Below are 19,648 nucleotides of genomic sequence, written 5' to 3' on the forward strand. Positions count from 1 at the left end.
AGCATCTTATTTTGAGTCATCACTTTTAGTTGGAACAAAAGTACTACATGGTTTGGAAAAAAAAATAATAATGAAAGCCTATGAATTGGACTAACCAAATGAATACTCCGGTCTTCACTCTTGAGTGAAGTTTCCCTGATGTACAAAGCAATGCCCTTTATATATCAGGCCCAGAGGTTTTGAAAACTTTTCTCTTACCATTATACAGCTGAAGGTCAGTTATTGTAGCTGTATTTCTGGCATTTATAGCGTATAATATGAAAAAATGCTGTATGATTTTACAGAAGTGTCTCAAATAATTCAAATGTTGGTTAGGGGAAAGCAGAACACCTAAAAACATTAGTCTTCTCCGTAGAAGCTATGTTGTGTGATAGCTTTACATTATCGCGATATTGCATGTAATTATGAAAGCAGAATTTTTGTGGATGGAAAAATGCATTTTTTTCATTAATGACTCATCTTCCAAGTTACTGAGGCTTTTGGAACTGTACTGTATCACAGATCACATCCTGGAATGTTAGAGCTTACAGCGTGTCTGGACTCAGGGACTATTTTTCACTCAGTGCAGGCATCCGCATCTCAATGAAACTAAAGGGGCTTTTTTGGGTGAATTTATCAACCGTTTATCATGGCAAAGACTGGTAGTAAAAGTAAAAATATTCCAAACTACTTTTAAGTTCATAGTATTGAATGTTAAAACATCCATGCTAATGATAGCTCCTTCGCCTTTGCCCTTCCTCCAAATTTAACAGGAAAGAATGTGAATTTGATAACCTGCTGATTCAGGATACCTGAACTTAAAGATGTATTTTAAACACCTTTTTTTCCATTACCATCATCTAAATTGCTCCCCCTACACTGGTCAATGTGATCAGTAATCCTGTCTTGTTCCCTGCCGCAAGCAACTTGATTGCCCTATTCAGGGGAAATCCTATTGCTACCAGGGCTCAGGACAGGCTGTTAAGTATGCATGCTAAGGCACAAGGAAAGGGGATAAGGGATTGAGAAAGTTTCCATCAGATACTTAAACATATTGCACGCCGAGGCTGCAGAGAAACTTGTGCAGGAGTTAAAATGCAACAGGAGAAGAGACCTACTAAATTTAGGATCTCCAGATTTTTCCCCTCGAACTTGTAAGACCATTTTGCAGGCTCCAAACACACGCAACAGATCTGTGTCTTTTACAGAGAAAAATGAGTATACCTTTCTGAGGCACAACAAATACCTGAAGTCATTTCCAACTCAAAACTATTTGGAAATAGGTCAAATGATACAAAAATTAGGTATACTGCTACAGAGCCTGTCAAAGAAATTGTCGTAAACGGAATGTGAGCATAATGCTGAGAACATAATTTTCCCGAAACAGTTTGTGAGCAGAAATGATAAAATTACTGCAGAGTGATGTATCTTACTAAAGGTGAAAATTTATATTTTTTTTCCAATACACAAGATGATTTCTGCCATTAATTAAACACACAAAAGAGTAACCAGTAAGAAGCCAAAAAAATAGTGTCTTCTGACATTAAATAATTATTGCATATCTACAATGAAAATAATTACATTTCTGTCCCCCACCACAGAAAAACATTTCATATTGATATTTAAAATACTAATAAGTCATCACGTATTTATGACTCATTTTCACATGTGCAAACTATGGACTGAGTTACAGTTTGTTATCCTGCTTAATGGCATTGCTTCATTTGAATGTTCTCAAATTTTACTACAAAACTGAACGCGAACTACAGATAAATATACAACAGTTTTTGCTCTGTTATCCTACCTGCTGGGGAAAACATTAAAACGTAAAACTATATTACGTTTTCTAACATGTAGCTCATTTCAAAGTTATTAAAAACTGCTGCAAGATTAAATGTGTACGTGTTTTATAAAAGAAAAGGACTACATTTTAAATGCGCTTAAGTGAAGACATGCACAAGCCTATCAAATGCTGACTCTGCTACTGAACTAAATCACCCCACTAAGATATTCACTGCGTTTTTGGCTTTGGCTTCAGTCCTACAAGCCTACAGTCACTGTTTGATCACATTACATAAGCATTGATAGTAACATAACATTTCCAAAGGCTCCCGAGTGTCAATGGGATTTGACACAAGAGTCATTTAAATGCTTTGAAATCATTTACTATATTTGGAATTTCAGTGAAGGACACTCAGTTACAAGAACTATGTTTGCCTTGTTACCCATGCAAGATAAAGAGTTCTTTTTGGTTTTAACCCAGTCGTGTTACTTTCAGGGCTTCTCTAACTAGGCCCTCCCAGTAAATAAATGAAAACTCAACTTTCACGAGGAAAAAATACGTTAGATCCTATGTTACATGATCAGATGTCCATTGATTCATGATTCCTGTCAATGTAACTTAATTTTGTCCATTTTCATGCTCCAAGGTGTAGAAACAAGTTTTAGTTATTTTTATCACAAATCTCTTTCAGCCTTGTGCATTCAAGTATCATCCTCACTCCTCTTAATGACACATGAGAGGTAAAATAAAGTTTGAATCCTTTCTTACTGTTTGTCCCCCCAAAGCTGAGGTTTGACAGCACCCACCCACTGCAACAAAAAGCTGTTCTGCACTTCCTCTGGAATTTAGTTTCGATGTCTGTCGGGGCGGCTAGCTCTCAATCGTGGCAGATGTCTACCCACGGGTTGTACAGTGTATAAGCAACTCTGCCTTCTGCTCTCACCCAGTCACCATATTGTGATTTTGCTCCTCTAAGTAGCAAGTGACATACCCAGCGGAGAGCATTCAGCATTCCCCATACACACCTTCCATTTATAAATCTCCCTTTACGTTTGCACTAAGATAACAAATAACTTGGTTTTCAATCTCCTATGCATTTTCACCAACTTTATAACTACACTTTTGTAGCCAAACTCATTTGTACTTCTACTAGCCTCAGGTATTTCCTGGTCTACGTTGTATGACATTTCTCCTCTTTTACCCAACTACTTTGGGAAGCAATTCCATTTTAGGATTTTGAACTATTCTAGTGCATAACACTCTGATTTATTATCAGTTGACAATTTTGCATAATGTCAACTTGATAAATTATTTTTCCAGTTTAGGGGGTTCTTTGTGTCTCTAAAGTACAAATAAATATTTTCATATGATTGCTGTTCCAAATTTAGGTTTAGTAAAATCGAAGTTTTAATGAAAAACGTATTTATTTCGTATTTCAGTCTCTCTGTGGCAGCTCTGCAAAGCAGCATGTACATGACTAGCACTTACAAATAATAACAAATCTTGTAAAGCTCAAAGAAACAAGCAGAAGGCTTTTTTTTTTTTAAGAAAAACACTCCCACATTTCCTATTAATTTTATAGTCTTAGCAGTGCAGCACTACAAGAAAGTGCTATACAATGATCTGCCAAAACATAAATAAAACCTGCTAATCTCGTCTCCTCTCAGCATCTAACTAATGAGAAATGCAACTAAGTAAACACTATGCATGCTAAATCACAGAGGGGTTAGTTAAGTGTTTAGCTTAATAATCAAACGTGCTATCAACAGCAATAAGTCTTGTTTGGAAACAACTTTGACATAACCAACAGGTTGAGTTAATCAGTGACCCACAATTCTAGGCTCCCAAATTTAACTAGCTTGACCTACATCGGTCCACTTCTGCATTTTAAACATGCAAGTTCTGTTAATTCATATAATTAATTCAAGGCAAACACTAGGTTACTCTTCTGAACTACATAAAGTCCATTAGTAGCCTGTTTTAAGTAAATAAATTATCAGGATCTCTCAAACATCTTAAACATTACCCTCCAGCATGTTACCTATTCCCCCAACATCTAAAGTAAAATTGCAGAAAGTATTGGTATTTACCATTCTATAATGTGTATCCTGCTTTGTCATATTTCACATAAGCAGTGAGGTGGTTTTTTTCTAAAGAGTAAGAGTTTTAAGCAGTATGTGGAGAAGTTTGCAGTGTCTACATAATTAACAAGATAGATCAAATTTTGTACCTATCCACTTGACATTTTCCTTATAAATTTATAACTAAAGCCTTTATGCAAGTACAGCAGATCTAAAATTTAATGGCTGGAGGACAGAGAGAACAAGGTCACCCAAAACTGTTAAGTTTCATTCTCTGACAAAAATAAAAATACCTAGGTTTTTTTCTACTTGTAAGGATGCAGAAGAAAAAGTAACAAGGAAACTAAAGGAATAATCAAAATGTGAATGTGCTTTACCCTTACCTTCTTCCCACCTCCTTCAAAGTTTTGCCACAGTCTAAATTAATTCCTGAGTGTAGACGTTTGTGAATAGCCTTTCTCATGTTGTGCCTTGAAAGCTCGCTGTCAGGAACTCTTATTCCACCGCTGTTGAGGTGAAAGACCCCCAACTACTGCAGAGGGCAGTAGGGACCAGCTGTGCAGGTAACCCACTTTTCTCCACTAAATTAGTACTGGTCATCTAGCCATGAGAAATGAGCTGCTGCAGTGGGTGACAGAGCAGGGAACAGCACTTTCCAGAAAGGGTGCCAGATGCATGGTTGGAATGAGACCCCCCCTACTTAATGCGTTGAGCCTTTCTCCTATTTTACACAGCACACTTCCCAGGTCTCAGGCAACTGCATTTCAATTACCAGCATAGAAAGAATTCAGCATGCACGTTTTGCTTTAAAGTTCAAGGGTTTTAAACATCTAGTGAAAAAACAATCCTTCACTGCACATCCTTCATCCCATGATAGGAGAAGGAAACCTTTACACAGACTGGTATTTTGGCTTTTCCATCTTCGGTGATCCAGATTAATGCAAATGCAAACTGTAATCTTCACAGTTGTCATTTTCACAAGGTGGCTTTTACTATTGTCTAAGTAAAGCAGACAGTCTGGATGTATTGACACGAACAAAACCAAGGTATCACAACACTTGCAGAAATCATTATGTTATCCTCATCATTTTCCTATTCTGAAACAACACGGAAAAAATGTGGGAAACAAGCCTCAACTTCTTGTTTTCCTGTGCTAATCAAGACTGAAAGGATAAATCACAATCAGTACACTTATTTCATCTATTTCAGACAGTGGGAAATCAGGGCCAAGTTAAATATTTCATTCGCCTGCATGCAGAGCAAACAGCAAAGGCTTTCGTTAGATCAGCTTTTTACGCATTTCTAAAGGTAATCTTAGGCAAAGGCTCAGTAACGAAGCACAGAGTGATCATTAACAGTAGGTAATAAAAATGAGCACTGTAACATTACCTCATCCTGAACTCTCATCCAAACTATATGTAACCTTCTCAGTACACAAGGAGAACAAGCAAGTCCTACCTAACCACTGTGACAGGCTGCAGCTGCAAAATGCAACTCTACTGCTTCATTAACTATGTCAAATTAATTTTGAATCCTAAATAGAAGCAGGACTTAAATAGAGTTTTAAAAATTAAGTGAACAAGCAGAGTATCAGCCCGTAACTCTTCAGGCATCTCTAGTCTCCAAGAAAAATAAAAGAAAGAAAAAACAATGTTTCCATGATTCTACTTGACTTTAAGCGTTTAATCATGCAACTCTACACCTTCTTCAGCTGCATTCTTTGCTCATGGAAGGCCCCTTCTGAAAGGGGACCCACAATCTTCTCTCACTCTCCGTTTTCACCAAAGGACCACAGCAGTCTGGGAAATTAAGTGGCAGGTAAAAGGATTTATTTTTTTTTTAAAAAGGTGTCTCCAACTATGAAACTAATGAGTGCATAAATATTCATTAGTTATTATTGTACAACGTACATATTTAAATATGTAAAAATATGCAAATATGTAAACTATGAACTTCACATACATTGTTTTCTTGCTCTCTGGCTTCCCAATACTTTTAATTAACACTCTACCCCCTGCAAACAGGAGACCAGCAGACAAAAAATTTGGATTTTTAGCTCTCTAAGCATCATTTTTCTCAAGTCAATTTATGTAGATGTTTTTGTTCTGTTATGGGAAGGTAAAATGCTACCTATACCCTCTCAAAGGAAACGTTTACATTCGACTAATTCAACTAGAATCAAAGTGCATTAAACATATCTGTAGCTATCTTTAGATACTACAAACTGAAGTAGCAGCTTGTATCTTTTGTGGTAAGGATAATACCACATTCAGTAACTTCTCTAGGTATTAACTCTTTTTTCAGCTTTCAAAAGAAAGCAATTAACAACAGTATTTGAACATTTCAAACATCCTTTTATTGGCATTGGGGCTTTGTGACTAACATCATTTGCTGCATATCATGCTACATGATTTCCGCAGAAACAGTGGTTTCTGAACAATATCCACAAGTAAACAGTTGAAAACAAACATACAGAAGCATTAACTCAGGCTGTCTGTCCAGCTAGCTGGTAGAAGACGCTTGTCTTCCATGTCCTAGTAGTAGTTTTGTTGCAGCCATGATGAATTAAGGATACAGGCAAGACTGATTTTGGGGACAGAGATAATATCTAGGTATACACTTAGAAAAAGCAGACCAGCTTCTCCATATACTGAAGAAAAGCCTGTGTCTCCAAAAGCTGGTGTACTTTTCCAAACTAGGTACTCAGTTGTGCGACTAAAAAAGTAGTATCTAATCTTCAGGATTTGTCCTGCATAGATGATGAGGGACAAGAAAGCCAAGCAGAAAAAACAAAAGCTCTGTCGATTAGACAGCTAATAATAAATCCCAAGATACGGATCATCTACACCATTTCCCTTACCCTTTCCTCTAACTGCCTTCACAGACACCCAAGGAATACAAGTCTCTGGAGCTCCCGCTTATGTCACAGTCTTACTACATAACCTTAAAAAGAATACAAATCCATTTGGACTGTAAATTGACTACAGTATTTATTGGTTGAGTGGCCTTAAGTAATCCTCAAAAATAGTAATAAAAAAACCACCAAGATAATCTCTGATTTTATTTTTATGACATTCATACCAGGAAAAATACTATTAGAATAGTTAGTCGAAGTTGTGTTCAAACAAAAAATGTTTCTTTTACAGCTGTTTTCATCCTGAAAGTTGATAAACACGTGATTTCTGTACTACAGTAAGTCATTAGCTACACAGTCTATCTACATGAGTGTTGCAGAAGAAGCCATTTCAGTTTTTATAATTCTGTATCAAAAGTTGCAAAGAAATTAAAGTTATGTTTACATGCATATATATATACACCAAAATAAAAACCCCCACACAACTTCAACATTTCCAACCACAACATAAAGACTACTTAAAAGCACTTCTATATTCAAGTTTGCAACAAACACATTGCTAACGGAAGCCAAAAAACCACTACTAAATCAGCAAGCTGAAATAATAAGGACCGAAAGAGTGCTAATAAGAAAGCAGCTAAATCACTTTCCATCTGAATGGCATCTAGCAATGTGCTGGGAAATGGATCTGAAGGAAAAAAAAAAAAAAAAAAAGAAAAAAAAAGAAAAAAAAGGAACTGAAAATTATAGTAACCTCTGAAAGCTATAGGCTTAAGTTTCTTAAGCCCTGGTCTAGTTGTTTAGTTTGGGTTTCCAGTTACAGCAGTTTCAAAAGCAACCACTAATTTCAGTTATCTGAATTTCAGATGCACTTCACAAGACGTATTGGCTCAGGCAACTGAATTCTAACCTGTAATGCTAGAGTTCTTGTTATGCCAGTAAGTGACGGAATTTCCCATATTTTAGTTTATTTTGAAAGAACAATGCAACACATCAGCTTAGTTCGCTATGTAACGATATATGTGACTGTGTTTTACCTTTTGAATCTGTCTTTATAGGCCACTTCAGCAGGACAGGAAGCGTTAATTATTCACCAGAAAGATTTCTGGTCTTTCCTGAATTAGTCACACAAGAACATTAATAGTCAAAGGAGAGACTGCATCACAGAATAATGGATAATAATGGGGTCCTATCTTCATCAAGAGAGTGCTGCAAAACCACCTGAGACTTGCAGACGTGTAATGCAGGCGGTTCTTGCTCTTCTAATTGCATAGCAACTCTTCTGATTGAAAGAGACTTCCTCCACCCACCACAAACACTTCCTTCTACACGAACATCCTTGGAAACACGTCAATGGGTCAATATTGTCCTAGAACAAGTTCTGATTTAAAACAAACACCTCTCTCTAAAGGACAGAGCTGGAGAAGCTGTAAATACTCCTTGCTACCAAGTCTTTCATTCAAGGCTCCTAGAGCACTATGGAATTAAATGAGATATATCATCCACTAATGAAGGAATTCAGGGCATGCTCTAGATTCTATGATTCATTGTGGCAGAGACTGTAGGGGGGTTTTTTGTGCGCATATGGTTGGACTCAATGATCTCAAAGGTCCTTTCCAACCATGAAGATTTTATGATTCTATGAAAACATGCAGAGGGAAAAGCATGGACCAACTGCCACACGGTGCATCACTGGCAGAAGTAATAATAAATCCTTTCTAAACTTAAATGCCAAAAAGCAGACTTTTATTTTAAAAAAGGAACATTCCACTGTCCTTACCTTTATGGATTTATAGTCTCTAAACTCTTGTAATAAATCTAAGATGTATAAAAAAAAAAATCAGCATTAGAAGAACAATGTCTATATATTTGTAATCACAGTATTCAAGCCGAAAGTTAAAACAGGAACATGTCCAGCGTTCAAAATAAAACCAATTGCTAGCAAACTACAGACAAAAGAAGAGAACAATATACAGTGACATTCAACATTTCCATTTCTAGCATCTAACTAATTCTGGAAAAGAAATATACTTTAAAACAAGCATGTTAAAAATTATCACATGCACTCCATGTATTACACAGTACCAGGAGTTAGAAACAGCAGAGTTAGTCCACTTCCTCAAATCAAGCGAGGAGTCAATTTGCTCCATCTTAAGTTAATTACTATTTCCAAGGCAAGTTTAATTTCAATTACTTTGCAATGAAGTATTAATCACAAAGCCCCAATGCCAAGAAAAGATATTTGAAGTGTTCAAATACTATTAATTGCTTTCTTTTGAAAGCTCAAAAATGAGTTAATACCTGGAGAAGTTACTGAGTATATATGGATTAATCCTAAAAGCCCTTTATCAGTTACAGCACAGCTGACTGTTCATCCACACATCTGTCTAAAAATAAAATAAATAAATAAACACCCCAAGATTTCAGCTGCCTCAAAGAACTACTGTATTTTAAATCTTCCAAATTTTTGAGCATTTTTAAAAAATCAAATTGAGATGCTCTCTGTATCATTTTTTTTCCCTATTAAAAACTGAATAATTACACTACCGTGCTTGCAAAATAGAACTGGAGAGAACCTTTATTATGGAAATAGACAATTTTAAAAGTGCCTTCACTCACCCCGTACTTCACTGTACAGAAGCACCCAGTCAAAACTTGATTCTAAAAATAGAAATTATCAGATTTTAAATTGATTAATATGTTAACAATTCAGGGGAACACCTGAAACCTATCTGGATGAATAAGCAAACATCTGTTAACACACAGACAATTTTAGAAACCATTATTGTCCATTAGTTCACTGAAAGAGATTACTAAAAAAGGAAGTAACACTAGGACATTAAACAACGAACAAACATTACTGCATCTGACACTAATGCCTCTTCTTGCAAACTGGTGTCAGCAATACCTGACCTAAGATTCACCTTTCTCCAGCTAAATACGCATTTCACTGAGTAATATTGGGTATTTGTTACAGAAAAGTTTCAAAGGCAAATAATTGATTTATGAAAAAGCTGGACTCCTTCATATTGACAGTACCTTGGACCAAAATATCGTCTAATCAACAGTTAGAAGGACAACACAATTTCCAATACTGAGGGACTCTTGCTAAATGACAGCATTTTACCTACTTTATACATGCAACTTCCTCTGAGACACTTCTGACAGCATATAATTAGAGATCAAAATGCTGCTGTTATGGCGACAGGGCTGATCTCAGTAACAGTCATATTGTGAAGGCCGGTTGTATTTTAGCAATTAAGTCAATGAGGACATGACTTTGGATTCTGCTTTTCTAAGTGCACAATTAGGAGGTTATCATGGAACCAGCCTGCTGTTTTTTAAAAAAAAAAAAAACAACAAAACAAACACTGCTTTCAATCTAGTATTGTGCTCCTTTCTTCTCCCTCTTCCTTAGGTGCCAAGGAATTAAATAGGACTTCTACATTCAAATAAGGAGAAGTTAAATATACACATTACTAAAACAGGCCCTCAAATTAAACAACTCACCCAGCATCAGATACTACATAAACTAAAGAGCTAGAAACTAAAGACAGTAATCATCAAATAACCTCTTTTTCTCTCAGTTTGTCTGACTGCTTATTAAAATTATTTTAGGAAAATGAGTTTTTGCCTCCATTCAAAATTTTTTACTACTTTCAGTTAGTCTCTTTAATTTACACCAAATAAACACTGGAAATCCAACACTAGCCAAAGTACATTTACTAAAGGACATAATGCCAGTGAAAGTAATTTAATAAATTCCCTTAAACCACTAATAAAAATACTACAACATTTAGAAACTGGAATTTATCTTCCTCCCACCGACCTGCATTGTTCAAGTTCAGAGCATGCATATGGTGGTCAGATTAAACAGCAGGAAGTGAACAGGATACCTACAATTCTTTCATAAATAACGTGGGGCAGCAGTCACTGCTGCAGGGAAGACCCCAGAGAACAGGTTAAACATAAAAATCCATCAACAATTTCCAAATACAACTCCTCTGTACAGGCAAGTACTGCACTTACCACAATGCTACTACTCAGATGCTATCGACAGAGAAATTGAACACATAACTGCAAATGTCTTCACTCTTCAATTCATGGAATACCAAAACTCTTCATGTAATAAATTTTCCTGAGCATGGGTAAGGAATAATTTACAGGGAATGGATCTAAGTATTACAACACACTGTTTGACTCTGGGTTACAAGATTTCAGAAAAACATGTTTAATTTTTTTTTTTTTAATTTAAACCCACACTCCTTAAGCATATAAAATTCTCACCAATTCAAATAAACGATCCATCCCTATCATTAAAAAAAACAAAACCAAAACACAACAGTGTTATTTCAAAATCTTAAATTAGAAGATAATGGTTCAGCATTTTTAAGAATCTAAAAATACCAACCCAATTCTACTGTATGTTAACACTGTCTCTACAGTCTGAAACCATTGATCATGGTCATCCACACAAAGGTTTCGTTTTCAGAAAGTGTTTTTCAGAATAATTTTACATTCACTGCATATAGCGTCCTCATCAGTATGTTCTTACGTGGTTTTCTCAGTGTCGTGAGAAGATGTCTTTCCAATATCTGCAATAACTCTGACTTAAGTTCCTTCACAAATGTGGCATCTAGAGAAGTCAATTCATGCTGCAGCTATTGCTTGATTTTTAATTCTTCTTTCAAAATAGAGAAGGGACCCCGTGCTAATGAGCGCTGCCTATACTCAATAGAGAGGAAGGATCTTTGCCATTTGAGCAAAAGAGAAGAGAAAAAAAAAAAAAAAGGCAGAACATACCTATGTAATTTACCCGCCTAAACTGAATACAAAGTTTATCTCTGAGATCCAAATAAGGGTTTCACCATAATCAAGATCAAATACTGTCCGAAAACATTCACAAGACATTTGTGGTAACACAAATAGCAGATACTAATTTAGTCAGTCAACACTGCATATTTGAGGAGATAGAGAATAGTGACATTTTAAACTTCAAAGAATATAAGCAGTATCTTTCTGAGAAAACAGATCGCATTCATCATTCCCACCAATCACATCTAAAGAAAATGGTGTCTAGTTATATGTACAAACTTCTAATTTTAAATAATTTTAAAATCCAGTAATAATTGGCATACCATGTTAGTGAAAATATTCAAGTCAATACCAAATATCTCCAGTGATTATATACATCAAGGATCATCCTTTGAAGTTAATGCTTTCCATCGCTGATTTCAACACCTTAAAGGAAATACCGGGTCACGATGCTTCCATCATTTCAAGATTTCAACAGCTCTCCAAACCCAACACGGTCTCCAGGCTCTCCAAGCCCAACACGCATCAACAACGTCATCACTTTGTGGAAGTTTGATGTTGAAGTGGCTAAAATTTACACAGTTAAGAACAGCAGCTGTATTTCCTTAAAACTGATTCCTATTTCTGAGAACTCAAAGCATGTTCAATAAATGAAGCAATATACAAAACACAACATATTTATTCTACCATACAACAGTTGAAAATTTTACTAATTAATGTTAAGTCAGGTATTTTGTATAACCGACTGTGGAATAATCTTTAGTACTGTCCAAATCACAATACCTTCAACTACTCACAGTTTACAAAAGACATGACGAAGGTACTGACTGACAGGAAGATTGAAAGAAATCTGGGAGATGACCTAGACACAGTAACTTTTAACTCCTCTGAGCTTCAAAAAGCAGCACACAACCTACTTCTTTCCTGTTAGTTCCCCTTGTAGGAGCAGCAGGTATGACACTGAATTTCACTCTAACCAATGAGGAAGTTAACAGATTAAAAGGTGCTGGATACATCTGTCTATATTTAGCACTGCATTCATCTACAATTAGAAAATATTTCTAAAACATTTTCTATAAAGTTTTGGAATAAAAACATGGTATAAGCATGTTTGTTTTCTCAAATTCTGGCTTCACTGAAGATGTGAACAGACATTTTTAATCAACAAGGCCTATTTTTGGATCTTCTTAAACTAAACACCCTCATACAGCAGCTGTTTGAATTTATTCACTCCTTAGAATTCTCACACAGCAAGACTGAAGGAAAAAAAATCAATTTTTTTTTTTTTTTTCATAAAGAGAATGGTTAAATTATGGAACTACTTGCTGCAGGATGTTGTGAGGGTCAAGAGTACATACGGATTCGTGAGGTCATAATGCAAATTCATGAAAAAATAGCTAAGACCTACTAAGCCATAAATCTACAAAACAGAGGACAACCTTATGTCAGACTGCCAGAAGCAAAGGAGGTATACCAAGATAAGCATCACTGCATGCTCGCTATGTCCTAATGCTTATTCCCTCAGCATCACTTATCACCCAAATCAGAAACAGGGCTCGATGCATCTTTGGTCTGATCCAGAACAGCTGTTTTTCATTAAATAACAAAATCTCCTTTCTGTTTTGTCTATTCTATTAAGTACTGCAAAAGAAAACATTGTTTTCACATTCCTAGAAAAGAGCTTATTACAGTTAAAGTATTAAATCCAGTTCATCTGCTTTTACTTCCGAGTGCCAATAACCCCTATTCCTAAAGGTAAGATTCTGCAGCAAATAGCTCTGATCCAAAATGTGGTACCTTCCAACTGTGGTTGGAAGAGACAATCACTCACTGTATAGAAAAGGGAAAAAAAAATTATATCTTTTGACTTTAGTTGAGATGCGTTTCCGGTTGTATTATGACTGAATTTATCATTCTTTATTCTGCATATTCTTTATTCAAGCAAGGAACATGACAAAGTCCAATTCTCCCTCCCTCACTCTCTCCTCAGATAGAAGCTTCTCTATGTCTCATAATTCTCAATAGCTTCTAAAATTAAGATCCAAGCAAAGAATTTCAGTGTCTCTCCAATGCCTGTTATCATTCTCTGTAGCACCTCCCAGGAAAATTTGTTAATAAATCAATTCCTCATCAGACTCTTTGTGTCTGTCAGTTAAATAATGTCACTTCTATTTGTGTAACACCAGTAGATGTGTTACAGCAGTTAATGATGGCTTTAACGACAAACTGCTTCAGGTTCTTTTACCCATACATAAGTTCATGCATAACATATAAAAAAAATACAATATTCAAGTATTTTTAGTCTTAACCTAAGACAGAGTACAAGGACCACAGCAGGGAAATTAATTTATTCCAAGCAACTACAGTTTCCCATTATATAAGGCCTATAAAAGTTTGTAATAAATAAAAGCAAACCAGCTGTTATTTTACCCCAAAATTTGTTCAGGTCTTGTACAAAGTAGTAAAAAATTAGCCTTCCTAAAACATAAGTTTCATCAATTTATTGATTTAAATCAATTTATCACTTTAGAGGGAAAAACTGACATTTCTGACCATCAGTAACTTCAGAGAAACCCTGCCCCTCAGACAGCACTACTCACACACAGCTCTCCCAAAGCATCTTATTTGATCCTCACTGCTCACTATTCACTCAAAGACCTCATTTAATACTGCAGTCTAATAAACAATAACCTATTTGGTAGCACATACACTGTCTTGCATAAACTGACATTCATTGCTTATTCTAGCATCTGATCCAAAGCTCCAGAAAGTGAAAGCCTGGCAAAGTAACTGCATGATACAACCCCAGTGAAAACTAACTCTCAGAGGGAAAGATACGTATTTCAGCAGTTTACTCAAGCCTCATTTAGAAACATCTATGTGAGGTTTCCACAGTGGTTAAAGCAAAATTAGGTTTATGAAGGCATTATGCATTCACTATGACCTACACAGCCTATGAGATTAGAAAGTATTTATTAAAAAGACAGTCACTGAGAGTGCATATGGAATGAACAGCTGCAATCACCAAAAAAAAAGGAAAGAAAAGACTAGCCAAAGAGGAGGCTTCTTAATGGCCTAAATACATAGAGAGAGATATATATATATATAGTGTCATTATTTGTTTAGAAGCTAAAAGCAAGCTTTGGTGATATACAGTCACAAACTAATCATGCTTATGTTAAATGATTCATCATTTGATCAAATGTTTAATTTTAGTAAACAAAACTGAGAAAAGAGCCAGATTGGCATGGCAGGGACCTGATGATACATAAGTGACTGGAAAATCCAGACTCGGAAATAAACTCTGGATTGGGCCTGCACAGAATGCTCGGGGCACAGTGTCTCATCACACATATGATGCACACAGTGTCAGAGAACAGCAGAACAAATGGTAACATCCCGCAAAACCCCTGCTGGCATGTTCTCAAACAATATTGCCATCAGTTTTAGCTGACTACAGTACCTTATAGTTGCCAGAAATAAGATGAGATGAAACTCATCATACTGTGTTTTCAATCAACTTCCTGCTGGCTGCCACCATTTCAAGAATGGAATTCATTTGTTTTATGGCCATTAACATATTTCCTTCTTTTCTGATTCTAAGGCACTGAATGCCATGGTATGGTATGAGTCTGGACCATAAGAAAAATAAGCAGCAGTCAGTACAGTACAAATAGTATTGTAAAAGCATTGCCCTCTCTGACATACACCTTCACAGTGTATGCTTCTACAGCCAAGGAATATTTTAGCTTACAAGTCTCGTCTATGCCTATAACCACTTAATAGTAAAAGCCCCAGCCCTTTGATGAGCTATACACAAGTGAAACCTTCGTGGAGTCCTTTAAAAGCCAATGGGGAACTGCCAACATGTAGTTCATTAAAGGATTACGCCTCATCTCTAATAAGCAAAATGGCTTAACTGGAATATATACATATAGTAATATTTTTATGTATTTATTAACTTAGAGCTGAAGATTTTATATATGCCATAAAGCGATACAGGTTTCTGAAATCCACTAATGTAAGAAAAAACAACATTACACGGTCTGTTAATCAGGAAAAGAAAGAATTTTTCCAGATTGCAAGAACGAGAAGTTAAGCACAACATAAACTCTAGATGAAGTAAAAAAAACAACTTGCATACTGCACCCTTTCCAAACTTTTCCAGACTATTCCAATAAAAAGTGAGATATTTGCAACTGACAGGAGTTTAAGATATAAAAATAGGAAGAGCAGCAAGATATTTCCAAGCAGTAAGTCATGTGAATTTTTCATAAATAACATGAATACATATGAGGTTTCCCAGTTGAGATTATCCGGGTAACTGAAATGACTTTGTAAAATACAAAGATCATTTCAGTGCTCCCTTTGAGCTTTGCTTGAGCAGAAATGACAGACTGGACATTTTAAAAAAGTAGGGCAAGTCTGCAGAAGATTTAAGGATAGACTCTGTGATCTTCAACAAAAGGTAAGTAAACGTTAGCCATTGACCTTAAGCAGAGGTTTCAGAAGTTCTGAACAGTCTCACTCAAGTCCCTTCTTTCAACTGTTCATTTTTTAGTCTCTTAGATCTTGAAACATCATGAGTTTAGTAGTTTTCCAGTCACTAGAGATTCTTACAACCTACAGGATCTGAATTTCTAATATAAAACCAAACATGTTAAAAGAAGAACCCCTCCAACTTCAATGCGCGAGTATGTACTAGTCTTCTCCTGTAATCTCTTTGCATGCCACCACTACCAACGTGCATCTCAGGAGCTACTTCTATCATTGTTCACCAACAGGCAAATTTTAGCCCAGAGACCGACAGCTTACTTTAATTTTAATGCTCCCTTTCAGTATTTTTCTTAATGATTCCTATCTTTGTGGATTAGTGCAGAAAGCGTGCATCTTACTGCAAACAGTCCTGGCTAAGCATTACTAAAATCAAAAACAAACAAACAGAAAATCACCATCATCATACATGCCAAAATCTAGACCTTATTGTCTGACCCACAGACACCAAGTTGTTCTGCCACCTACATGGTTCGGGCTCACTCAAGAACAACCACGAAAGGATTCTGAACCACTGGACTGATGGGGACCAGGAAACATAAAGCAACACTATTCCATTCCATTACTTTATTTACAAATTTCAGGGAAACTACTATATTAAATTACAAGTTTCAGAACTTTTCACAGCCTTTAATGTTCTGCAGATAAAGGGCAAACATGGCCCTGTTATTCCAAAATGTGACTTGACAGACATATAAAAGTAATATGAAAGTCACAGATAAGACTCTTGTCTTATGACATGTTGCTGGTAATAACCCTAGCTGACACCTAGAGCAGCAGAATTCAAACTTCAGATGCATGTAAGTGTTTTTGCTATCATGATTTACTTTCTTCAGAAAGCTGGTATAAAACTGTGACCCTTTAAGCACTAGAAGGGCACGTCTACATAGATTTTCCAGCCAATCTTCTCAAGCACTAGCAAGGCCTAGGTAAATAAGGACAAGGCGACACTTAAGTTTCTTCAGGACTGAAAAGTACAAAAAAACCCATCAAACTCTGGAAGCTCAAAGCACAGTTTTGGGTTTTGTTGGGTTTTCTTTGGGTTTTTTAAGTGACAAAATAGATATGTAGTTTGCCACTGTGTACCAAAGTGTACCTGGCATACACTTAGAAAAACAGATTAATTTATTCACTGTATTCATGGAGAAACTGACCTTTTTTTCCCCCACAGTGTTGTCTTTCAAAAATGTCTTACAAGAAACACTACTGCATGGATAACAACCTGGGGGGGAAGAAGGGGGGAAATCATTCGGATAGCAGCTTTTGCAAGGGAAATGTATGTTAAAAAAAAAAAGCACCAGCTTTAAAGGCAATGGGTTTTCTTGAGAGTCTCCTGTTGCCATTAAGCAGATCCTTGAACACAAAGCACCAGATTTTCTTCTCATTATCGCAACACACTGAACTAGCCAAGAATTTCAGCCCAACGAAAAAGTTCACTTCCAACTTTCTGCAACTCTCCTTTCACATCAGTATCACGTTACAGAAGTCAGTATGCTACATTAGAGATAACAGCAACTTGCTTTTCACATTACAGAAAACATCAGGTCCAAATATGGGAGTCTAACAAAACAAAAATAAACAAAATAATTTACTGTATATTTATAATCTGTCTTGCAAGATCACTCCCAGCAGGGCCATAGCATTTGTTGCAGTTCAGGCTTCTGTCATAACTCAAAAATGGGATTTCATTTAAAATCCTGTCACTCCAATAAACCAGCCAAGTGTACAGTGACATCACTAAATCACTCTTATTGCATCTCTTTCCTCTCAGCCTCCACTCCCCCAGAGTACCTTAAATTGCATGACATAAATCCCAAGAAGGTACAATCACAGACAAGTGTAAATCTCAGGTGGGACCTCAAAAGTCAATTTAGTCACATATTCTTTGAACTTTCCATAAATAATAATGTTTCTGTGATATACATTAAAGACCCTTTATGATTGTGCGTATCTGCCAGCATAGCAGCTGCCATGCTACATCTGATTTAAAAAAAAAAAAAGAAAAAAAAAGAAATCAATAATGGAAACATCTTCAACAGACAAGACCCTAGAGGTGATAGGTGTTTAGCAAGGAAGAGGCTTACTTTTTTTTCACCTTTGGCAAACAGGAACGACCCTACTTCCTTCTTTCTAAAAGGGGATCAGCCAACAGCTAACAAGGACCTTATCTATTATGACCCTCCCTGCCTTCATAAGGTGGAGAAAGATGTGTATTTTTGTCCTTAGCCTTTTTCCTTCATGAGTTCCGCTGCCCTGCGTGAAGAGCAGGGAGAGCTCCCCGTTCCCGGTCGCAGGGCAGGGACGCGTCGGGCACGGCGCTCCAGGACACCGGGCAGCCAGGCGTCCGCATTACCCAGCCGCGCCTGCGAGGAGCTAAAGGCCAGCCCCGCAGCGCAGCCCGCAGCCCCAAAGGGGAGGCAGCCGCTCCAGGAAACCTGCGTGCCTGGGGAAGCGAGCAGGCCTCCCCCCGCCGAGCAGCCGGGGACGCCACCGGGACACCGCCCGCGGCCAGGCCGGGCTCCCCCGGCGCCCCGAGGGTAACGCAGCCACCTTCCCACCCACCCCCCCGGGTCACCCGCTGCCTCTAAGCCAGGAGCCACCGCCGCCACCCCCACCCAGGCCCCCCGGGAGGCGGCACCCCCCGCCACACGCCGAGAGGCGGGGGGACACCCCTCTTCCCCCAAGGGCGGCCACCCCCTGCGGCCCGCCCGGCGGGGGCCAGCGGCCGCCCCCGCCTCGGGGCGAGCTGCGGGCTCGGCCCCCATGACAGGCCCGAGCCCAGGGCTGTGACCTGGCCCGGTGCCCCAGCCGTCCGGCCGGCCTGAGCGCCAGGCCAGGCCCGGGCCCTGACCCCGCCCGGCCGCGGTCCCCCGCCGCTTCGCCCTTCGCCTCGCCACCCGCCCCCTTCCCCTCCCCGCGCCGGGCCAGGCCGGGCCGGCTCCAGCCCAGCCCCCTCCTCGCCCCCGGGCCTGGCTTACCCCCAGAAGCCGCAGGGGCAGCGCGGTGGCAGGCTGGGCGCCTTGCTGCGCTCGCTGCCGGCGTCTCCCATGGCGGGGCCGGTGCGCGGGGCGGCGGCGGGGGGGGCGCGGGGCTCCCAGCCGGGATTCCAGGCCGGTCAGCTGGAGCTGGGCGCGACCACTGGGGAGGCGACGGAGGGGAAGGCACGGGAGGGGGGGGGGGGCGGCCGCGCCCTACCGGCCGGGCCCGCAGGGGAGCGGGGCGGCGGCGCGGAGCTCTGTGCGGCGGCCTCTCCCGCCCGCCGGTTTCTGTGACGACCCCGCTTGTCGCAGTGGGGCGCGCCCGCCCTGCCCCGCCGCTCGGCCCCTGACTCAACAATGCGTCCCCGTGTACCCCCCCCCGCCTGCTCCGGCGCCTTGTTTCCCCCTGTCCTGAGCCGGATGGTTTCGCCAAGCCACCGGATCAGCTGGGAGTGGCATATACCATATCCCATCGCCGGGGGGAGACGTGTTAGATCGGGGGCGGGAACGAGGAGAGGAGCAAGTTTGGCAGGAACCCACAGACTCGAGAAGGGAACTGACTTCTCCGTGGGGAGGCTTAAGGGGTCTGAGGCCTGCAGAGCTA

The 19,648-nt window shown here is 38.9% G+C and overlaps 1 protein-coding gene across 3 annotated transcripts in view; it reads right to left on the reverse strand.

Annotated features, from left to right (window-relative positions):
• ZFAND3 (zinc finger AN1-type containing 3) overlaps nt 1-19,249 on the reverse strand; it is a 149,751-nt gene extending 130,502 nt beyond the window's left edge. Inside the window, exon 1 of one of the 3 annotated variants that reach the window (XM_063328694.1) lies at nt 19,045-19,249. In XM_063328694.1, the coding sequence (XP_063184764.1) occupies nt 19,045-19,115 (71 nt within the window). In that variant the 5' untranslated portion in view covers nt 19,116-19,249. The remainder of the gene's footprint in view (nt 1-19,044) is intronic. The other 2 variants (XM_063328695.1, XM_063328696.1) reach the window with 2 other exon arrangements.
• Between the last annotated feature and the right edge of the window lie 399 nt (nt 19,250-19,648).

Source organism: Chroicocephalus ridibundus, chromosome 3, assembly GCF_963924245.1.
Source record: "Chroicocephalus ridibundus chromosome 3, bChrRid1.1, whole genome shotgun sequence".
Classification (NCBI taxonomy): domain Eukaryota; kingdom Metazoa; phylum Chordata; class Aves; order Charadriiformes; family Laridae; genus Chroicocephalus; species Chroicocephalus ridibundus.